Below are 21,236 nucleotides of genomic sequence, written 5' to 3' on the forward strand. Positions count from 1 at the left end.
ATGAGGGCTCCTCATGTGGGACCCATGTAAGTTATACCACATGGGTCCTACATACAGTGGCCCAGTTACAGACCAGGTCTTCTTTACCACCTAGATCATTTAGCGGGCCTATATGGTTAGCCCATGAGGGCTCCACACCTGGGACTCATGTGGGCCAAACCATATGGGTCCCACATACAGTGTCCCAGTTACAGACCAGGTCTTCTTTGCCCACCCGGGCTCTTTATCAGGCATATATGGTTAGCCCATGAGGGCTCCTCATGTGGGACCCATGTAAGTTATTCCACATGGGTCTTACATGCAGTGGCCCAGTTACAGACCAGGTTTTCTTTGCCCACCTAGATCCTTTAGCGGGCCTATATGGTTAGCCCATGAGGGCTCCACACGTTGGACTCATGTAGGCCAAACCATATGGGTCCCACATACAGTGTCCCAGTTACAGCCCAAGTCTTTATGGCCCAGATGCAACCCATATGGGCCTTACTTGGCTGACCTACATGGGTTCTAGCCCACATGGTTCCTTTGTAGGGCCCTAACAGGTAACCCATGTGGGGGGCCAATGTGGGGCCAATGTAGGCAAAACCTAATGGGGCCTTCAAAGTTTACCCAAAATAAACCCATGCCCAGTCAGTACCCACATAGCCCACCTCTTTCCCAGTTGGGGCCCACGTGACATTGCTGGCTGGGTAAAAGGTGAATCAGTATATTGGGAAGTGCCATTCTCTTTTGTTTCTCCATCTCAAGATTGTTTAAACCATGTGCTCTAGTTAGATAGGAGAAAATGTTCACAATTTAGTACTTTTAATCTTTGGTTCATTCATTTTCTTCTCAAACCTATTTAGTGTTTGGGATTTATTTTCTGTTGGTTACATTCTGCAAAACTACACAATGCATGTCTACACATGATTTATAAACCATGCATGTCATATGCAGGCCTCTGTTTTTTGGAGTCTGTTTATACTGTGTGTAGCATGTTTCCATGTTTCCTCTGGAGCGCCGTGCTCCCTCCGTCTGAGTGATGAGCTTGGGAATGGGAAACAGGTGTGTGTGTAAAATGTGGGACACACTCCTTTATCTTACTCTATTTCCCTCTCTCCTCAGCGGGGGTGTCATGTTCAGCTGTGTTATGACAGATATAGTAAAAGTTTGGAAAACAGGATCACTGAGGCTAAAAAAAACAACTTGCAGATCTGTTTATCAATATTTATTCATTTATGTATTCAACTGGTTATGAATCTCTGTTTTTACTTTTATGTATTTGAATCCCTTCATATTTTTGTTTTAACTCCAGTGATTTCCACAGAGGAATCCTCCACATCAGTGATTAAATCTCGGTAAACAGGCTAGCTGCAGTGGCTCCTTGCTTTAATTGGGGGGATATATGAAAGGGTCCTATGTGAACGTGAGTAGGGGGGTAACTGATGTGGACAGGTCCCTAATATACATATATATATATATATATATGTATGTATATATATATATATATATATATATATATATATATATATATATATATATATATATATATATATATATATATATACATATATACATACATATATATATATATATATATATATATATAAATATACAGTTTGCCCTTAGTACTTAGCCAGATTTCTATTTCACATCTCATCAGTGTTTCAGTTTCTGCTTTATTGTGTTTTTTATAATTTCCCTTTCTGTCTTGCTTTCTGGTTTTTAAATTTGAAAAATGTTTTTATGTGAAGATGACTTTATTCAGAAAAGTATTCAACAAATAAAGTTTACCCTGATCTGGTTAAAATTGATTTAATCAACAACAAATACAGCAGTAAAAAGAAGTCTGACAGTGAGTATCATGATGGCTCTGAGGCTCACGTTTAATGAATCTTTTATTGTGTTGTTTTAATCACTGACTGCATTAAGGGTCTTAAAGGTGCTCAGGTCATGTGTGATTAGCTGGGCTATAAAAGCTGAAGCCTTTGGGGTATGTGTTAAGTGGGCTATTTAAGATCCACCGTTCATGATTGATGCCTGAGTCAGTTACAAAAACCAATCAGCATGAATGAAAGTTTGCAAAGAAGGTGGCCAAAAAAACAAAACAATCAAGAAAGTTGTTTTATTTGGGTTCATCCTAAATAATTAAAGAGCACAAACTGAGATTTCTGGACAAATTGTTGGTTTGTCAAGGTTTCACAACTTTACTGTAAACCCACTGCTCATGTGCCCCGTCCCCGCCCACCCTCTCCACTGCGGGACTCCCTCTTAACAGCGCCGCCGCGCCGCGCGCCGTCAGTGTGCCAGCAGCAGCCAGAGCATAGCGCAGGGAGCAGAGCGCAGAGCGCAGACAGAGCGCAGCGCCACGCCGCACGTCTTCCTCACAGGGATCATACAGCTTCACCGGACCTGAAATACACCTCATGAGTAGACACCGTGAAGGATTAAGGTAAGCATGTCTGCGCTCTGCACGTGTCACGATCAGACGTGGATTTCAGCCAGACATGATAGTTTAGTCGGAAGTTTGGGTCAGAAATCGATTCAGTGACACGGTTGCGTTTATTTTATAATAAGGTAAGGAGTTGTTTAGATAAACGGCTGCGTCAGAATGACCACACTCTGAGTGATGTCTTCTCGTGGAAGCGCGTGAATGTGTGTGTTTATGGCACAGTCAGCTGATCGATCCCCTTGACCTCTGATCAGGGTTTTTTAAATCGGTCAAATTATAACAGTTGCACACTTTATGACAACATTTTGTCCCAGAATCTTGAGATCTTTATGGGATGTTTGGGCTCCATAAGGCAATTCCTCCTTGACATCGTGACTCTTATTGATGTCAGGCAGCTTCCAGTTAATAGTCCACATAAACTCAAGGATGAACTGATTTTCTGAGAACCTGGCCAGTGGATTGGTGTATTATGAATAGGATCTGTCCTGACCTGGTTTAAATCAGCTGTAAATCCTATTAGCTATCTGGAATGGAGAAAGTGGGACAAATAACAGAGAAGACACATTAAGGAACTTTGGTGATACACTGGAATATTTCTTTGTATCCACTCTCTTAAGCTTTTCTTGCAGAAAGTCTTTCTCGATGGTCAAGAGAGCGTTACTTGAGATCTTTCAAAAGAACAAAAGTTGGTTCGGGAGGGCCATCAAGCTTCCCATGCACCCCCTCCACTATGAAAAGAGCGTCTCTGCTTAGGAGACAATTGTGCCCCCGGGGTCAGTTCCACCTTTACGCACCTCTGCTGCCCCTTCTCCACCTCTTTGTGCAAGCATTAGAGATCTGTGGGGGTCAGAGGCATAAATGGCATAGTAGCCAGACTAAACAGACCACACATACCTCATAAACACACTCTCATAGGTGAGCCTGTGCCGGTCTGGTCTGTGAGTAGCAGCGGGAGGTTTAATTCATGCTATTTGATGCAGCTCATGAGTTGGCAGTGCGTCCCACTCGCCTTCTAACAGTAGGAATTAGCTTTTACTTTCCTGCAGGACTCACATCAAGAGGGCAAAGAAGCTGACAAAGCATCCTCTTCACAAAGTCCCTTCAGTTCACAGCTTCCTCCTTTTTAACCCACTATTCTGAAATCTTTGAAAGAAATCTGCATGTGTTTTTTCCGTATCATCACTTCTTTTAATGATCTGTTTGCAAGCAGATGGAACTGCAGTAACATTCACTTTGTTTTGATTGCTACAAATCTTAGCTGTCTGGAACCTGTACCTGAAATCCACGATGAGTCACAGGTCGTAAACACCTACAGCAAGCTAGCATCCTTCCTTTATATTACTCACATTTTAAAGGGAGAGTCATAAAAGTGTCTGATTGTAAACACACCTCTAAAATCACCTTGTGGACTTCTGCAAAATATGGAAAACTGCTGTGTCCTCCTGGGGCGCAGACAGGATGGCTGACATCATTATCATGACTTAACAACTTGCAGTTGAGCTCTTCTTCTTTGTTGCTTGGTTTCCAACACAAGCATGGCTGATTGTGGTGTCATTAGTGATGCAAAGGTTGAGTAAACCTGCAACCGCCTATTGACTTTACAACTTTTACCGTGGATTTTGCATGTCATACTCTTACTCATACACACTGCTGCACCCACCATAGTAATAACTATCTAGAGAAAAGCTAATAAAGCATCTTGAGAGACATTTTTATATTGGCTGATGTTATTTGCACGTATTTACAAGCACAAAAACTGATGGAAATGTATGTTGGCCTCATGTAATGCATGCGACCAAGATGTACATTGCCTGCATATATTTTACATGGCCCAAGGCTAAATGTTGTTGTTGGTCGCATTCAAAGCCCTAACCGTCACCCTAACTCTTCCTTTGGGTCCGTGTGGCAAAGAAAAAAGTTTGAGACTTTTCACACGTATTTAGAAAATTAAGCGCAGCCACTTTTTTCAAATTTGTTACGCCTTTTTTTTTTAAGAAAAGATTGCACAAACAGATAAGCAACAGTGAGCATCATTACCGCTCACTGCACAGACAGAGTGAAAGCTGCTGGGTATTTTAAAAGATTTAGTTTAAAAAGGGCTTGTGTTTGTTTCTCATTAACGCTCTAGGCTGGCTTTTGCTTTCCTGAAAAATGCATTTGTGAAAACACAGCCTTGCAGCAGAAACATCAAACATTGATTCTGTTAAACCCCCTTTTTTTTTGTAGCATGGCTACAAGCAAAGCCCCCCCAACTTATGGCGGGATGCTCAAGTTTCTAATTAGAGGGAACATGGATGCTGTTAATGACATCATCTTCCCTCTGGTGCTTGAAGTGTGAGTCTGCATGAGTTTTTGTTGCTGCACAGCAGCTGGTTTTAGACAGTGGAGTAAGACTTCAAACGCCAAACGTCTGGCGTATAATTTAAGTTTACTGCCTCTTGTCACCTAGTTTGTGGATCAGACTGTGGGAACTTCTTTACTTTTGAGGAAAGAAACAGTGAAAGATGGAGTTTCTTATTTACATCTGGTACCAAAATAAAACAAAAATGAAGAAACTATAACACAGAAATGGCTACTTCTAAAAAAAAATGCTGAATGAAAGAAGAACCTAAACCTATTATCTGGTGGCAGGCTGCTATTTTTACTGTTTTGTAAACATCAGAGCATGAAACCAGTTTTCTAAAGTAACAATTTTATGTGCAAAGATGTTTTTTTATTTAAGTCATTTACATTTGTGTCCACCTTCGTGGTTTATCTTTGAAGAACAGTTTTTCTTCCTTATTTTATTTTTAGTAACAGACTTAAATGCTTAACTGACTTAGGAAACGATTGATTCAATCACAATGAACTTGTTTTTGGTCTTTGAGAACTGAGCCGTCCTCTGTTGTTACATCACTTGGATCTCCCTGGGCTCAAGGCTCAATCCATAATTCATTGTGGCCAAGAAGATCATGAAACCTGATCTGACAGATCTCCATCTCCTGACTGTCCCCTGCGAGTGGGTGACAGCTGTGAGAGCGGCTCTTCTCGCCACTGCTCTCACATCCCTGTAATTGTTTGCAACCCGACTGGGCGCCTCTCTAGCTCTGACACATCCCATCACATCCAGCCGTGCCATGCTTTGACCGCTCAGCCGTAACCAAGATGACACAGGCCTGGACATTCCTTCCGACACAGGAAGAGAAGGTGGACGCATCCCCAGATTCTTCCGGATATGTTCAGGTCTTGACAGAAGCAAGGGAGAAGAGAAGCCGCCAGCAGAGAGGTCTCTTTCCCTTAACACGGGAGGCTGTTAGCTGGGAAATAGCTTGGTTGATTTGTAATGAGGGAAGACAGTGGGCTGGTTCACCGGAGGTTAACAGCTAAGCGTAAATGGCAGCAAGGAAAAACAGTGGAGCTTCGGCTCTAGCCTTTGTGCAGGGAGTGTGGAAGATGGCTTTGTTGCCTCTTTTAAGACAAGTTTGGGCGGTTGGAGCTAGGGATGGTCTACATTCTCTTTTTTTCCTTTTTGTAAAGTTTTGTGTCCAGTCCTCTAAAAATAGCACCAATTACTGGACTAATGCTGAGAGTCTCTGTCCTGCAAATGCACAGCTTTGTCCACACCCAAAACTTATATAAAGGGGGAAAACATTCTGTAATTCCTTTCAAAAATCATTTAGAAATCAAACATCCTGTGTTTAGTTTTTATTTAAAGACTTATGGCTGTATAATGCAAAACATTAGAAAGCACATCGTGTTTTCTCACTTTTTATTTCTGTTGCCAAATGGCCACTTATCTTACAAGCTACCAATCAACAGGGAAAGTCACAGGTACCTAAATAAAATTCTGCCTCAGGAAAGGTAACTCATAACACCTTAACAATGTTGTCTCCATTATTACAGTTCTGGTCCCAGCTCTTAGCTTACACAATTGACTGTACATGAGAACTGGAGCTAGTCGATATGATGTCCAAAATCGACTTGTTTCCAGCTCCAACCAAATGAAGTCAATTCAGTCACCATCTTTTTGCAACATGGACAGCCAAGTTGGAGCCAGACAACGTCGGTATGCAGTGATTGTTCTGAGTTGGTCTAAGTCAACATTTCTATGAAAACCACTCTCCCCAATCAGGACTGAGCTTGTTGGAAGTCCACACCCTTATCACTCAAAGTGGGTTCGGGAGAATCTGTCAAACATTTTGAATGTTGGACATGAGACTACATAGTTTTATTGAGACATCTGTTTAGAACTTGAATATACATTTTGGCTTCTTAGAGCCAGTGGGTACTTCCTATTTAGAACCCGAGGAGGGAGGGGTCAGACAATTTATTTTCTTATACAATCAATGGCTTACACCAACAATTAAAAGGTCAAAAGAGGGGGTGGGTAACTTCCCCTTTCTTTAGCCACCATCTGATCCAGGTACTTTGCAGCTTTTCTAGGCTTTGTTAAGTAATGCAGTAGCCCTTGGGGTCATAGGTTACCTACTCCTATAAAATAATATGGCTAAAAAAGGTTTAGGGCCAACCAGCATTGCAAAGAAAATAAACCCCCAAATCTGGAGGAAAAACATGTGGCAATGCAAACGTTGCAAAGCTGAATGACAAACCAATGTCATTATCAAAACCAAAGGAGGTCCTCACAATTAGTGTAGCTTTTATTATGTCAGGCAATGTAAATTTGCATCACAATGATACACTCTGTGAGAGGCTGTTAAAGCAAATTGCAGTAAACTATGCATGAAAACTGTGGTTGTTTGTTTAAAACAACAAAATTTGAAATTAAAAGTAACGGAAGATTATAAAATGTATTAACGAAGTCAAGGTCCGACTGTATCTTAACTTTTTCCTTTTAATGTCAAATGTCATGTAAACCTGAGCTATGCACAATTCAAATTGATCATTAGGGATGCAGCAACAACAGCAGGACTTTTCCAGGACTTTCTAATATTAAGGCAGTACATCTTCTTAGCCAAATCTGGTTATATCCTGATTTTTCCTTTACTTTCATTACCTGCTGTAACATTTGAATAATGATGGAAATTTCTCAGCTGCATGAGTCCAATTTAATGAAACCGCTCCCACACATTCCTGATGGTGGAGAAGAGCTGCTTTAGCTCCTTGACTGTGAAACATTTAATTGATGACTTTGCTGAAGCACTCGCCCTATTATTTTGTAATGATTATTTAAAAATGTTTCAGGGAAGTGTGAGACGTTTGGTTGCATCAGACAAAAGCAGGAACAACTGACTACCATGTTTGCTCCATCATAGCATATTTTTTTTAATTTAGCAAGGATTTAGTTCAGCATTTCAGCCAGAAAGGTTATAGTCTTTGCTGTGTGCCGATAATCGATCATTTAAAGCAGGAAAATCTGTTTATAGGCAGCGGGAGGGGCCGGTTCGGACTGCAATCACAGATGACCCACTTGTTTGGGGATGCACCACTGCAGGAGCATCTTTAAAGCCTCCTCCAAACAGCCCTGTCACAAACATTCACAACTCAGTGCTAACCTTTTACTGCTAACATCAGCAACATGTGTTTAGAATTACTCTGCAAATGTGGTGGTGTTGTGTTGGTAGCCTGCTGTGCTTGTGTGAGGTGATGGAGGGATTACTCAGATGTTACAAAAAGGTTCTCTCCTGTGAGTATGAGAAGTAAAATAACACAGGTGTACTTTGCCTTTTTTGCTCTTTGCAGAGCCCTCTCCCATTGAAGGATCTGTTGCCCCTCCCTGATCCAGACACAGGTCTAGCAGTGTGAAAAATGTGCCGACTTGGTGAAATAGAGCATCTGGCGGTGTGCCAGACAGAGCTGCCTCTACTGGCTAAGAGCTAAATGAGAGTTCACAGTGTGCAAACACAATTTACGACTTTGTGAAGATGTTTGCCTGAGCGCTACACTGGATAAAGTCAGGATAGGCCCGTATGCTTGATGTAGCAGAGGTCTTTTTGACCTGCACACTGCTTCCCCTGATTAGAAATAGACAAATGAGAGTCAGTCTGGCTGTTTCTTAGAGATGCATCAAAATATTGGGTCGCAGTGGGGGGGGGGGGGGGGGGGGGGGGGGGTCAATCTAATAGTTAAATTTGATTAAAAGATTACGTTCATAGAATTTAATCATGAGTAATCAATATTAATAAAGAAATTAATTAAATTATTATTTAAAACAATCATAAAATTGTATTAAATTAATAGAATTTATTTATTAGAATTGGTTGGTTCTTCCCATAGTTCGCCTTTGGGCAAATGTTTTGAACATTTGCCCATGATGAGTAGAGCTCCACAGAATGAAGAAAACTGCCGATGTGTGACAGTAGTCACAAATATTGCAATTACAATAGGACTTGTGATACATGAACAAATGGTTACGAGTTATCTCAACTTGTATGTTTAAAAAATAACCCAAGAAAAACGATGTGCCTCTCTGGTCTTACTGGCCAAAATTAAGACAACACATCAGAATAACATAGGCAGTGTGTGTTAACAATAATTTTTCTGTCATTGCTTGAGTGTAAATATTTAGACTAATCATTCATCTTGATTTATGCCACTTTTTACGATGTATGTATTGCACAGACTCATATCGCCATATTGATAAATTTTCGTTTTTTTTGCCCAAGCTTAGTAATGATAAGGGTGTTCACCTTCAAATGGCTGCTTCTTTTACGATGTTATGCACTGAAAGGTTACCTAGCCCCAACATTTATCATCAGGGTTTGTCAAATAATGCATAAGAAAATCTAGCTATCAATCAATCAACCATTCAATCTGCGACCGGCGACAGTAAAAAACACAGGCTCTTTGAACAACCATAACTCTATGACCATTTACACGATTGATGTAATTCCAACGGTTTCTTGGTTAGGGTTAGCTTCTTGTGTTGCTCCAAAGCCGCCCTTCTTTGCTTGAGAATCAGCCGATTCAATTGCGCAAACACTTCACTAGTGTGCAGTGTTGCATACCAGGGCAAAGCTGATATTCACCTGGGCTTCAGAAGAGTGATGTTTATTGCATCGAAGAGTAATAGTAGTTCAAAGAATCTCAACTAAAGCTCCTACGTTAAAATTTTAAAACTATGTGCCTACCTCACCATCAATTGATTCAGGTTAGAAAAAAAACTGTCAATATTTAGCACAAATTGATGTGAACCAATAGATGGTATGATGATATGACCTAGTTGAAATGTTAAACTCTATTCCAAAGGGTGAACATAGATTTCTGTTATTACCAGAATATACCCAAATCACAATAACGATAGTGACAAAACCACATTAATTTCACAACTAAGGGGGGATCTTTCATGTTTTTAATACATTAAGTGTTATTTATCAGATCAAGTCAGTCCAAATATCCGCACATTTTTCGCATTTTAAATGATTAAATAAAGCAAAGATAGAATTGTATAAAATAGAGAAATATCTATTCTAAAAAGCAAGTTTTTATTTTTTAGTTTTTGGCCTTGAGTTTGTCAATAGCTTTTACATAGAAATGCAAATATGTCTGTCTTATTACTCTTGTTCACGCATCAACAGTGAAGTCAGATTGGTTTTACATTCCTGTACAGAAGTGAAGGTCGTAATTTTTGGAAAAGGAATTTTCACATCATTGCTTATTCTGGAAGACAATTTTTTTCCGGTAAATAATACATTTTTACTCTATGTGTATTAGTTACGACAACTTTAACAAAGAATTGAATAACCTTTTGTCAATTGAAAATTAGCAGCTACTTTACCTTTAGGAGGTTTAGCAGAAAAAGTAAACAGAGCATCATAAAACGTTCTACATCACAGCTGTTCAGCACTCATGGAAATCAGCACCCTTCCTGAGCCTTACAGAAGACGGAACTTGCCCAGTTGATTGATAAAGACAACAATAAATCATGTGACCATATAACCTTATCTGTCCGAGCTCTGGGTTGGTGCTGGAGTGTTGATAAGGACCTGACATACAGTGTAATGTAATAGTGTAGATGTACAAGTCAGAGTAGTCGCTGTGTCTCACGTAGGTCCTTTTTATGATTTTAACCTTAGCTTGAAGGATTACTCCCGTCAATTTGTATCATTAATTTGGAATTTGATCATTTTCTAAAGTTTGCTGTTAAATTTATTTGTACAACTTGTTTAAGCCAGTATATATAAGTATTCATTTTTTTTGCTTATGAACTGAAAAGGTTTTTGATTACTGGAAGAAAAATAGTAAGAACAGTTTTAAAACATTAAACAAATGTGAAAATCCAGAAAAGACGACTCTTGAAACATAAGGGTGGGGGAAAAGGTAAACTGTGGTCATTTCATCATGATGATGCTGTTCTTAGGGAAAAATCCAATAACCTGTGTCATTTTCTAGGACATAGTTACTGCAGAGCGCCAGGAGTTCATTAGAAATTTGCTTCTGAATTGTGGGTGGGACTGTTGGCCTGCCCCCATTTCCCATCATCCCTTTGTTAACACTCTCTCCTGCTAGTTTACACCCCTTCTCACCCCCAACCCAACATTACTGGTGCAACAAAAATGGAGAGAATTTTGGAGCTATCTATCCATACAGTGTGGAGCCATAAATCAGCTTAGACAAGAAAAACAAAGCCATTAACTGATGTATTTGTCTGTAGCACCTAAATTTAATTTTAAATAAAGAAATACCCAGAAGTGCAATTTAATCTTAATTTTATTTATAGATGAAAAAAATGCTTCAACATTTAAAAACACCAAAAGCACAATTTACATTGGAGTGGAGCTTTAATAATTTCTGCTTCGGAGCTGTTGATTTGTTTTTTTTATTGAGAAGGGGTTTTGTAATAAATAAATAAATAAAAACTTGTTGAATTATCTCTAGTTTTCTGTGAAGGTTTTCACATAATTGCAAAATAAAAACGAATTTTAAGGGCAAAAAAAATCCTTTCCAAACTACAGAAATTATTTTTTCATTTCTCCGCATTGTTTTTTGTTAAAAAGGGATATACCCCCTTGATGCTCAGTTCGCTGGGTTGACATGAACCTGGTCATGCCTTCATGGGAAAAATAGGTCACATCCCAAATTGAGGTGGATCATGATCCACAATTGTGTTATCCCCCAGCTCTATGCGTGACTTCTTTCGCCTCCTCTTTGTGTAAACTAGCTGCACATATAGGCGGCACGTCACAGTCCTTGTCTTTGTTGTTGTGGTCCAGTGCTCAGCTGCGCCTGCAATGATTTGTTTGAATGACAAAAGAGCCTCAGTAGACAGTTAAGAGCCCCTGTTGTTTATTTTATGGTTTTGGGAGTGGGGGGCACGTTCAGGTCCGGGGCTCCTTAAGTCGTCCCAGGTGGCTCTGCTGCTGCTCGGCCTGTCTGGAGAAATCCCTGAGGTGGACCCGGCGGCTAATGAAGGCTTCACAGTGATGATAGGATTTCAAATTAGCTACCCCTCTTTGTTTCTGTGGGGGATTGTAACTTAAGTACATTTTATTGTCGCCACGTTGTCCCTTTCGCTCCCTGACTAATGAAGCAGAGCAATCAGGTCAACACTTTTCTCCTGACCTGGAGGAGGACAATTCTCGCGCACCATTAATAATGCAAAGACAGGCACATCCTTTTGTTTGCAGGACAGAAGAGCGCTCATCCTCGGCTCCACCCTACTTCATCGCAGACTTCTTTAAGGTCTCAAGTGTTGCTTAAAAGTGCACAAAGTCATGAATCATGGTTCGTTAGGGGCTTGTATTCACACAGCAGAGAATCAGTGCGTGCAGATGCAACACATAAAGGCATTAGTAAGTGAGGCTTTGCAGTTATTTCTGTGGTGTTCGTTACAATGCAACATTCTCAATCTATAATTTCTTTATATATGTCCTCCACCATGAGAAAAATGTTACAAGAATTGGTTGAAAAAATATGATTTTCAGTGGAATGGGGCTTTAATAGGTTGCCAGGTTGTCATCAGCAATGCCCCTCATCTTCCCAACATTTAATCGGACTAAAGAGCGTGCAAAATCCACTCCCAGATGATTCAAAGTAGAGCTCTGTGCATTTATTAATGTCTTATCTTGGTTTTGCCTCCCTGAATACATTTTTCACCAAGGAACTCAGCTTAACCTCATGTCTGAGGCCCCCTTTGGTCTTCCTAGTGAAGGGCCTCTGAGTTCCCATCAGGTTCTGCTATCATGAGGCAAACACTTCCTGGGTTTCCTTGTGTTTACTTTCTCTCTGGGGCACCACTTTCTCGTTACAAAAAGAAGAGGATTTGTCTGACTTCACCCATAACTGATAACACCTTCACCTGTGCTTTCATGCAGCTTGATGTGGCACAAATTTGGCAGCTGATTAAAAAGTCAGTGCTTCCGCAACGTGACAAGTCTGTGTCTGAACATTTTGATGTGGGATGACACCAAACATCTGGTTCCTCTTTAACTGAGGGGGGGCTAAGCCTCCCGCTGCAGGCAGGGCTATCATAGGGAGAATAAGCGGGAGGTTGGGGGGGAGAGGACACACAAACACACACACAGTTTTTATTAATAAACAAAGATTTAAAAAAAAAAAAGAGCCACACACATAAAACATGATTTCACAGAGCTGTACAAGTTCATTTACTTTAGCATGGCATGCATTTATTCATGTTTGATTGATTCAAAACCCTTATGAAGACCCACTCTCATGAAAATCAGAGTTTTTTACATGTTCTTGTAGTATTTTTCTCACACCGGAGGACAAAGATGAATAAAATTAATCTTAAAATGGTTTTTTTGAGTATTTATGTAAAATCAGGAGCAGACAAAAAATTGCCTTTGGAAAAAGCTTGTAAGTGTGACAAGGTACTACGACAAACCAAAAGCTCCGTGTTCTGCTCCATTCTGATGCCTGCACTTGTAGACAAATAGATCTACATGCTGGTAGAACTAGCATGATCTAGTGTTAGGGTTATGGTTAGCTGGTGTCTGGATTAAAATTATACGGCTGGATTGCTCCAATATTACTCGCCCTTTTTGTTGCAGCGGTAATCTTAGGTTGGGGATATCAGAGACTGTAAGCTAGTGGGAGAGCACAGATGGATTAGTCAACACAAGTTTTTTTTTTCATTTTGGCTAAAATGGCATAATGATTATTAAAAAAAACACTAAGAATGCTTTTAAAATTGTTTTTTTTTTTTTAAATCAGTTGTATCAAAATGTGATCAGAGGATGTTGCTCCAATCAAAAAATAAACTTTATTGTTCCTCCTGCGATGGACAAAAGCTTTTGAAGCGCTCACATACAGAGAGCGAGCGTAAACGGTGCTGGCAGGAGGAAGACATTCAGACAGAGGTCAAACGCGTGTGAACAAGCACGACTGCAAATGGAAGGGTGGCACCAATTGGTTGCATCAGGAAGGAGAGGGAGTGGTGTTTGCTGTGGAGATGGGAGAAAATGCCAGAGTTCAGAGGTTAATGACAACATTCTGTGAGAAACAAAGGAGGTCATGAAACAAAAGAGAAACTCTAAAGTCCTCTCACGCTTTTCACAAGCTTTACGATCACAGGCCAAGTCACTGGATACTAATTTGGCTCATTTTGCTCCATCGAGTTAATGAGGGCTTTTGTGTTTCAGTTGAACTAGTGTTCACATGTATGTTTTCTAAACATATGCACAGATTTATATAAAAGTTTTCTTCACAAAGACATTGTAAAGAGCCAGCATCAATAATTCTGGCGCAGACTTTGCTTTGTGCTCTTTAGGACGGGGCTGAAGGCAAGAGATAACCTTTGAAAGCGGCTGGTTTCCCTCAAGCTCCTAATGTCAGATTCAATGATTGCACACTGGCCCTACAAGCAGAATTCAGGAAAGGCACTCAAAGTAGGCCAAACATAACCTGTATTTTCGGTTTGTTAGGCTAAAACAGTGTTTTGTTCTTTTTTTGCTTTTTTATCGAACGTGAGTGGAATTTTTTTTTTTCATTTTAAAATCAGATGTGGAACAGATTGCTCCAGCAGGATCTACTAATAAATACACCACCGCAAACGGTTACCCCCAATCCCACATCCTCATCATTTTCTACCCTTTTTTCCTACCTCATGCCCATTTTTATCTTTCTTCTTTCCCACACCTGTTGTGAGACATTTTTCCCACAATTCCCCCTTAACAAAGCTTGACTTTGCCGAGTCCCAACATCTGGAAAAACTAAGCAGAATGCCAGGGCCCCCTGTTCTTCAGGTAATTTATGGTGGCATGCCTTTTGACGGGCTCTGTGAGGGGTGTGGAGGCAGACCCGACAAGGCCGGGGTGAAACATGAGCTCACCTTCTAAAGTGTCAGTGCCAGTTATGTTTAGTCAGGAACTGAACAATCAGACTGACAAACAAAATTGTACATTGGTCTACCGGCAGTTAATTATATTTTCTCAGAGTTCGTAATTAAGGTCCCATGAAACTCAGCTCTGTGTAATCTTCTCTGGATCTTGAGAAAGGCTTTTCCTCTGGACGGCTACCACAGGAAATTGGATTTCCAATTTTTATTAAAATGTATTTTGTAGGAGGACAGCTTTTATTACTCTGTATTTAAGCATGAACATTTTAACAGTATAGACAACAGATAGGTTTTTATCATAGCTTCATCCAAAGTGGGGACATTGATATGCAAATCTTTGTGGGATCTCCATGGAATAATATCTAGATTCCAATGTAATGCCTCTGTTTGTTAATATTGTTGCAATTAGTCAGATCAAGAGTTATCATATTAAAAAATAATTGTTGTTTTTATTACCTATTCATTCAGTTTAGTATCAAATTAAAGACCCACTCCAATGAAAATTGTGTTTTCTACATGTTTTTGTGGCATTTTTCTGATGAAGGGGGACATATATTTAAAAAAATTAAGCTCAAAATTCAATCTCTATCTGGGGAGTGCAGGAACAGAGTTCTCAGCAATGGTGAGGGGAACAGGGCACAGGGTTGCTCAGATGAATTTCTAATGAACTACTGCTGCTCTACATAAACTATGTCTAGAAAACCTTAGTTTTTTTATTTTTTATTTCACAATTAAAAGAACACTTGGAACGCTTTCAGAAGAGTTCAAAATAGGATCAGAGTGGGTCTTTAAATGTTAGTCTTCTCCAGCATCAGCAGGGATCTACAACCTTAATAATTTGCTAATTTATTACAAGATTTCAGACTAAGAAACCTTCAAAACCTCCGAGTTACAACCTCGAGTTAGACTACAATTTCTAAATAATTAATACAGAAAGGAAAACCTACACAACGCCTACTAGAATCTTTCTCCAGTCAAATTTCAAACCAGCTTTTGTGTTGCAGTAAGGCTCAGGTGCCAAGGCTCAAATTAATATTTCAAAGTGTGAATCTTGCAGGCATCCAATAATAGATTTGTAACAACCATTAGACTATGTAAATGTGATGATCTCTGTAAACCAGCTACGGTAGTTGTTTTATGCTTATATCTGTTAAATGAATTGTGAAAGAAAGTGGAGAAAAACATAAAAACATTAGGACGTGTGAAACAAACATGGCTCTCGTTGATGACAGTCATATGTTTAAATTTGTCTTGACATCCCTCCAGGCTCCTTTGGTTGGCTTTACTGCATTTTAACGACGGTTATTTTTCTTGTCGATGATGCAGGGATATTTGGTTTGTGCACAAAATCAGACAGCTGTGTCCTGAAGCAAGGATCCATATAAAATAGCTCCCTTGTTTTTTTACAATGGGATTTATCAGTGAGCGTGAATTTCTGCTGACATTTTTCTCTGATTTTATGAGTCATGATTATGTTGAGGAAGCTGTGCAGTTTATCAAAAGTGTTAAAAATATCTCCTTTCCGTGTTGTTCATTGTTCCATAAACCCTGTGAAGGAAATGCTAAAATAGCCTTTGATAAAATTTGATCCTGACCGCTGGGAACGATCCACACACAACTTCCTGTTGTCTACGCTGCACAATACACACCTGTGCCGCTACTTCAGCTTTTATTTTTTAAGGTACTACTTCCCTGCACTGTTTAGCAGCAGCCGACACAAAAGGAAGTGCTCAGAAAGGTTTGCCTTCCAGCGGCACATGCAACCCTCTGTCATTTACAGGGCTGTGCCTTTATGACTGGTGCTGACACGCTCGGCCAAAATTAGAGCAGAGACACAAATACCCATGATCGCGTTTGCACACAAGCACATGAACATAGATGCGCAACTGCTGCAGTTAAGCACTCTCATACGCCCGGCGAGCTTGTAACATATCGTTTTCTGGGTTATTGCCTTCTGCAGTTTCAAGTGTGCAGATTGACAGATTTGTTTCTCTCAACCTTATGTGCAGAAAACACGTTTTGCTGCAGATATGTAAAACAAATTAAAGCCGTTTCTTAATTTCTGAACCCCTTTTTTAATTAGGGAAGCAGGAGGCTGTGTTTGCTGCTGTAAACATAGCTGAACCAACATCTGGCCTGAGAGAATATGATAATGAGTCTGGCTGTGTTCCTGTGCAGAGAGAGGCTCCTGGTGTCAGGTTATTTTCACCACTTCTGGAGGATCGACAAAGACTAACAAACCATGTTTTTGTCATTTATGTATTTAAAATAGTTTGGTCAATTAAATCCTCCGTTGTGTGAGCTTTGTATTCACGGCTGCTCCAAACATGCAGCTCCCTCTGGCTTTAAGTGAGCACAGTCTGAGCCAAGCTGTAGGGAACACTTGCCTTTCCTGCCATCTGGTCTCCGCTGTCTGCCCCCAGAGAGAGCACTACATCAAACTAAAACATGTATTTCTCCTTCTGCCTCTTCCCAAGGGTCTGCACAGGTGAGGACGCCATCCACCTCTCTGCCATCTGTCCTTCAACGGATCAAGTGCCTTGGTGCCGGCCGCCCCCAGGTCAACTCATCCGCAACAGGAGCAAAACAATAAGTCTGGACCTGACGTACCTTGGAAGGCCAGCACAAAGCAAATATTTGAGGCCATTATATCTGATTTCCCCAGGCAGTCGCCACTGACGAGCAGGAAAAGTGGGGGAGGAAGAAGTTACCCTTTCAGAGTGCACCCTGCCCGCTATTTTAGCCACACTGTGGGCAGGGAGCATCTCATTTGGCTGCACTGTTGGCTTACCAAAAAAAAAAAAAAAACATTCCCTCCCTGCATGTCCAAAAATCCTGAATAAACACCAGATAGTGAAATCAGCTTTTCTTGACCTGCCCAACAAAGAGACTTTAGACAGACTCTGTGGTCTCCTTGAATTAGTGAGAACGATTTTAAAACTATGAGAGCATTGGTGAGGGCTGACTTCTCCATCTGATCTTGGAAGTTTCTCCAAAACCACCAAGTGGGAAATCGGACGTTTGTTTAAGAGCTGCCGTTTTGATGCCTTTCCCAACTTGCTGAAGTAACATGAAACCTCTCACGCCGATTGGATCCCCGTCTCCTCTGAGGCTTCTCAACAAGGGTCCAGACTACCTGCGCAGGCAGATTGACGGAGGAGGTCATGGGCGATCCATCAGCGCAGTGGAAAGGCTAGAAGCAGACAAAGCCAAATACGTCAAGAGCCAGCAGGTGATCAACACCAAGCAAGAGCCCGTTCTTGTGCCCTGCGCCACGCCACCGCCACATACCCGCCGAGCTTTCTCCACGCCTGGGAGCCTAACCCCTCGTCTCCCCCCACGGCGTTTATCCAACACTCCCTTCTCCATTTCATCTGGGTCTTTCCCCTCAAGAGATGAGAATGAAAATGATGATTCCAGAAAGGAGAACAGACGGACCTCAGTTGACATTGAGGTGCACAACAGGAGCAACGTGAATTATGTGACGCCTCCCAGCCCGCGAACACCTGGGACCAACAAGTTGGTGGCCCCCCACAGCGCCCCGGTGCTCAGAAAGAGCACAGGCAAGCGCATGTTGAGGCCAGACTCTCTGGTCATCTATCGGCAGAAAAAGGAGTGTAAAAGCCTCAGCGATGCTGCAGCAGGAGAAAACAACAACGTGGATGTGAAGGGACAGAGTTTTGTCCGACGCCTCTTCCAGGGCTCCATGAGGGAAAAGAACGGTGGAGGGGAGGGCAGAATCCAGAAGATGGTGATTGGTGAAGAAAAAGCCCCGTCGCGGGACGGTGACTCTCGCATGTCTTGGACCAACGACAAAGATGCTCCAGACGGCGCAGGAAGCCGTAAAACCGACCAAGAACGAAGTCCTCTCAGTTTACCCAGCCCTGGATCCAGATTCAGACTTGAAAACACAAGCAACGTATTTACAAACACCACCAGTGACGCAGTGAACGGTGCTGTCACCAATGGCAACGATGATGACAATGACCCATGGAGGCGCGTGTCCCCACCACCATCAAGAAGACTCTTTGGGGAGCTGCAGCGCTCCAAGTCAGACTTACTCCTTCACTGTTCTGTCGCATTTTCAGAGCAGGAGCATTTCTTTGACTTCTGTGGTCTGGACATGGACATGATAGAGCGTCTGGGTCGACAGAACTTTCTGTCCGGCGCCAGCTCCACGGACACCCTCTCTCTGGCTCTCCGCAGCGTGAGCGAAGACAGCGGCGGCGCCTCAGAGCCCAGCGAGTTCTCCCGCCATTCAGGAGACGGACTGTTTCAGGAGGAGCTGGCAGAGCAGCTTCCCACAGGGGTGTCGATCATCGAGAGGAACGCTCGAGTCATCAAGTGGCTTTACGGATGTAAAAATGCTGCTCAGGAAGGACCCAAAGAGTCTACCGTTTAATGTGTGGACACAGATCTGGAGTCTTGAGAGGCTTCTATTTTCACAAAAAAACCAGTGGATAAGCACATGTTTGTCAGAACACAGGAGGCTATTCAGACAATTCAGGGATGATAGAAGAACTGTTGCAGAATTTGACCGCAGACCCAAGATAAAGTGACCAAATCCTTGCAGAATTCACAGAGTTTTTATGAACATTTCAGGATTTTAAAGAGGGCATTGCTGTGTATTTATAAGTTCCTTTTTCACATATTTTGTCTGCCATAGGTCATAGCTAAAATTTATTTTACTGTAAGTTTAATTAAAAAAGAAATCTGATAGTAGTCTTAAAATGAGGAAGTCAATTAATACATAAAGCTAATTCAATTAATGAAATATTACATTTTAAATAGTCTTTTTAGATTTTCATTAATAAATAAAGCTTTTTAGTTACTTCCAAAACTTTATTTTCACACACATTAAAGGGAGCTGGATTCTTGACACTTTAGACCTGCTGTTATTGTGCTGCGGTTTATAGAAAATTCAGTAATATGTTCTTTGATGTGCAGAAATCTCACTGTAAAGCAACAATAAAGAACTGGGAGCAGCTTTTTTTTCCAGGAATTTTAAAAAGAAACTCTTAAAGTGAACTTTGTTCAGCCTGTTGAGGCTCTTTCTGAAAAGCTTCAACCTTGAGGGTCTTTTTGTTTTTTTAAGATTGCAAAGAAAAAACAGAGTATCAGTGCAGTCTGCATGTAGATTAGCGTTCAGTGGCATCCACTCTGACACTACTGCTTTTTCAATTTAATGAATAGCAACTGATAATAGTGAAACCCAGTCACATCCCTCTTGTATTTGTAGATTATATATATTTTTAAAAAAAGGCTGTGTAAGCATTACGTTTTCACATTTTTAGAATAAAGATCCTACTTTCTAACTTAAAAAATGTTTTTGTATCTGTGGATGTTGCAAAGGTTCATGCCACTTTTTTATTTTGCTTGAATTCATAGAGTTAAACAGAACTGGACTCCGAGCTGAGAGGATGAAATGCTTACAGACTGATACCAGCTTTGCCCTTGATGACTACGTTTTTGTTTTTTTTTTGTTTTTTTGTAAACTGGAAAAGTGATGTGTGTGAAGTGAACAATGAGTACCTCATTTGCATTTGTCCCAGTTTAGGTTGTATGTTGTTGGGTTTTTTTTGCTCCTGAAACGCGGGCGTTGGATCAGGCATGCGAGGCGGCGCCCCTGTGGGGTTGTTGGTGCACTGAACTGGACAGAGATTAAAGATTGAAATTTTACTTTCCAGAGCTTTTAAACTGAAGAGGATTCATATCAGTGTCCGCCTTCTGTTGAAGCTTCTCAGACAGTATTTATTTCACCTGTAAGGTCAGTGTTTAACACCCACAATGGTCACTCATGCAAGCTATAATAAAAAAAAACATTTATTACCACATTGTTGATGGTAAATCCTGTTTTAGCAGTAAGCTTATTTAATTAATTTCTCTCTAAAGTGGGGGAGACTCAAGCTGTTTGATGTTTGAAGATTCACTTTCACCATCTGGAAGTTTCCAGATGTTTACTCTCCCCAGTTTTCTCATCAAAACTGCAGGGGAGGCTGAGGTTGCCCTCTGCTCACTGATAACCACGGATCTTACCTCACTTCATCCATTCTCTGTTTTTCCACTAAAGGTCATTTCCATCTCTTGACTGAAGGATGCTGATAAAATGTGTGCAGGTCTGAGATATGTGGAGTATGGACTGAGAGGCCTACAGGCTAAAGGTTTCCAAATGAATTTTTTTTTTCTGAGAGGATCTGTTTAAATCCTTTATTTTCTGTACACAAAAAAAAAAAGTTTTTATTTTCTAAAATAAGTTTGTGTATGCTCAACACACTGCAAATAAACACATGTATGGAGGTAATATCAGTTCCTGGGTCTCTTTTTTTTCCAAAAAATCTGAGCAGGGTGGGGCGTCTGGACTCACACCAAATCGGTTTTCATATTATCTCAAACACATCACTCATTATAGCATTCCCTGCATAGCATGTTCCTGGGAGCTGCATCAGGTTGTGTAGGTAGACAAAGGAGGCCTCTATGTGTGGCCTGGTGTCTGCAGAGTCTGGAGGAGTTCCTCCACCTCGTCCTCACACTGTTTTCCGTGAGCCAGCTTTTTTTTTCACTTGTTCCACCCAACAG

General features: G+C 41.0%; 1 protein-coding gene across 1 annotated transcript; it reads left to right on the plus strand.

Annotated features, from left to right (window-relative positions):
- The first annotated feature begins 2,264 nt into the window (after positions 1 to 2,264).
- On the plus strand, positions 2,265 to 20,961 carry LOC105355998 (protein FAM110C-like). Its single transcript, XM_023964338.1, has 2 exons — positions 2,265 to 2,428; positions 17,138 to 20,961. Exon 2 carries the CDS (start codon positions 17,731 to 17,733, stop codon positions 19,060 to 19,062), a length of 1,332 nt encoding a protein of 443 aa, XP_023820106.1. The 5' UTR covers positions 2,265 to 2,428; positions 17,138 to 17,730; the 3' UTR covers positions 19,063 to 20,961.
- The last annotated feature ends 275 nt before the right edge of the window (positions 20,962 to 21,236 follow it).

The sequence above is a fragment of the Oryzias latipes genome, chromosome 16 (genome assembly GCF_002234675.1).
Source record: "Oryzias latipes chromosome 16, ASM223467v1".
Classification (NCBI taxonomy): domain Eukaryota; kingdom Metazoa; phylum Chordata; class Actinopteri; order Beloniformes; family Adrianichthyidae; genus Oryzias; species Oryzias latipes.

Bases quoted from the DNA above. Each gene is read 5' to 3' on its own strand.
- LOC105355998 (XM_023964338.1), top strand. From the start codon at position 17,731: ATGAAACCTCTCACGCCGATTGGATCCCCGTCTCCTCTGAGGCTTCTC.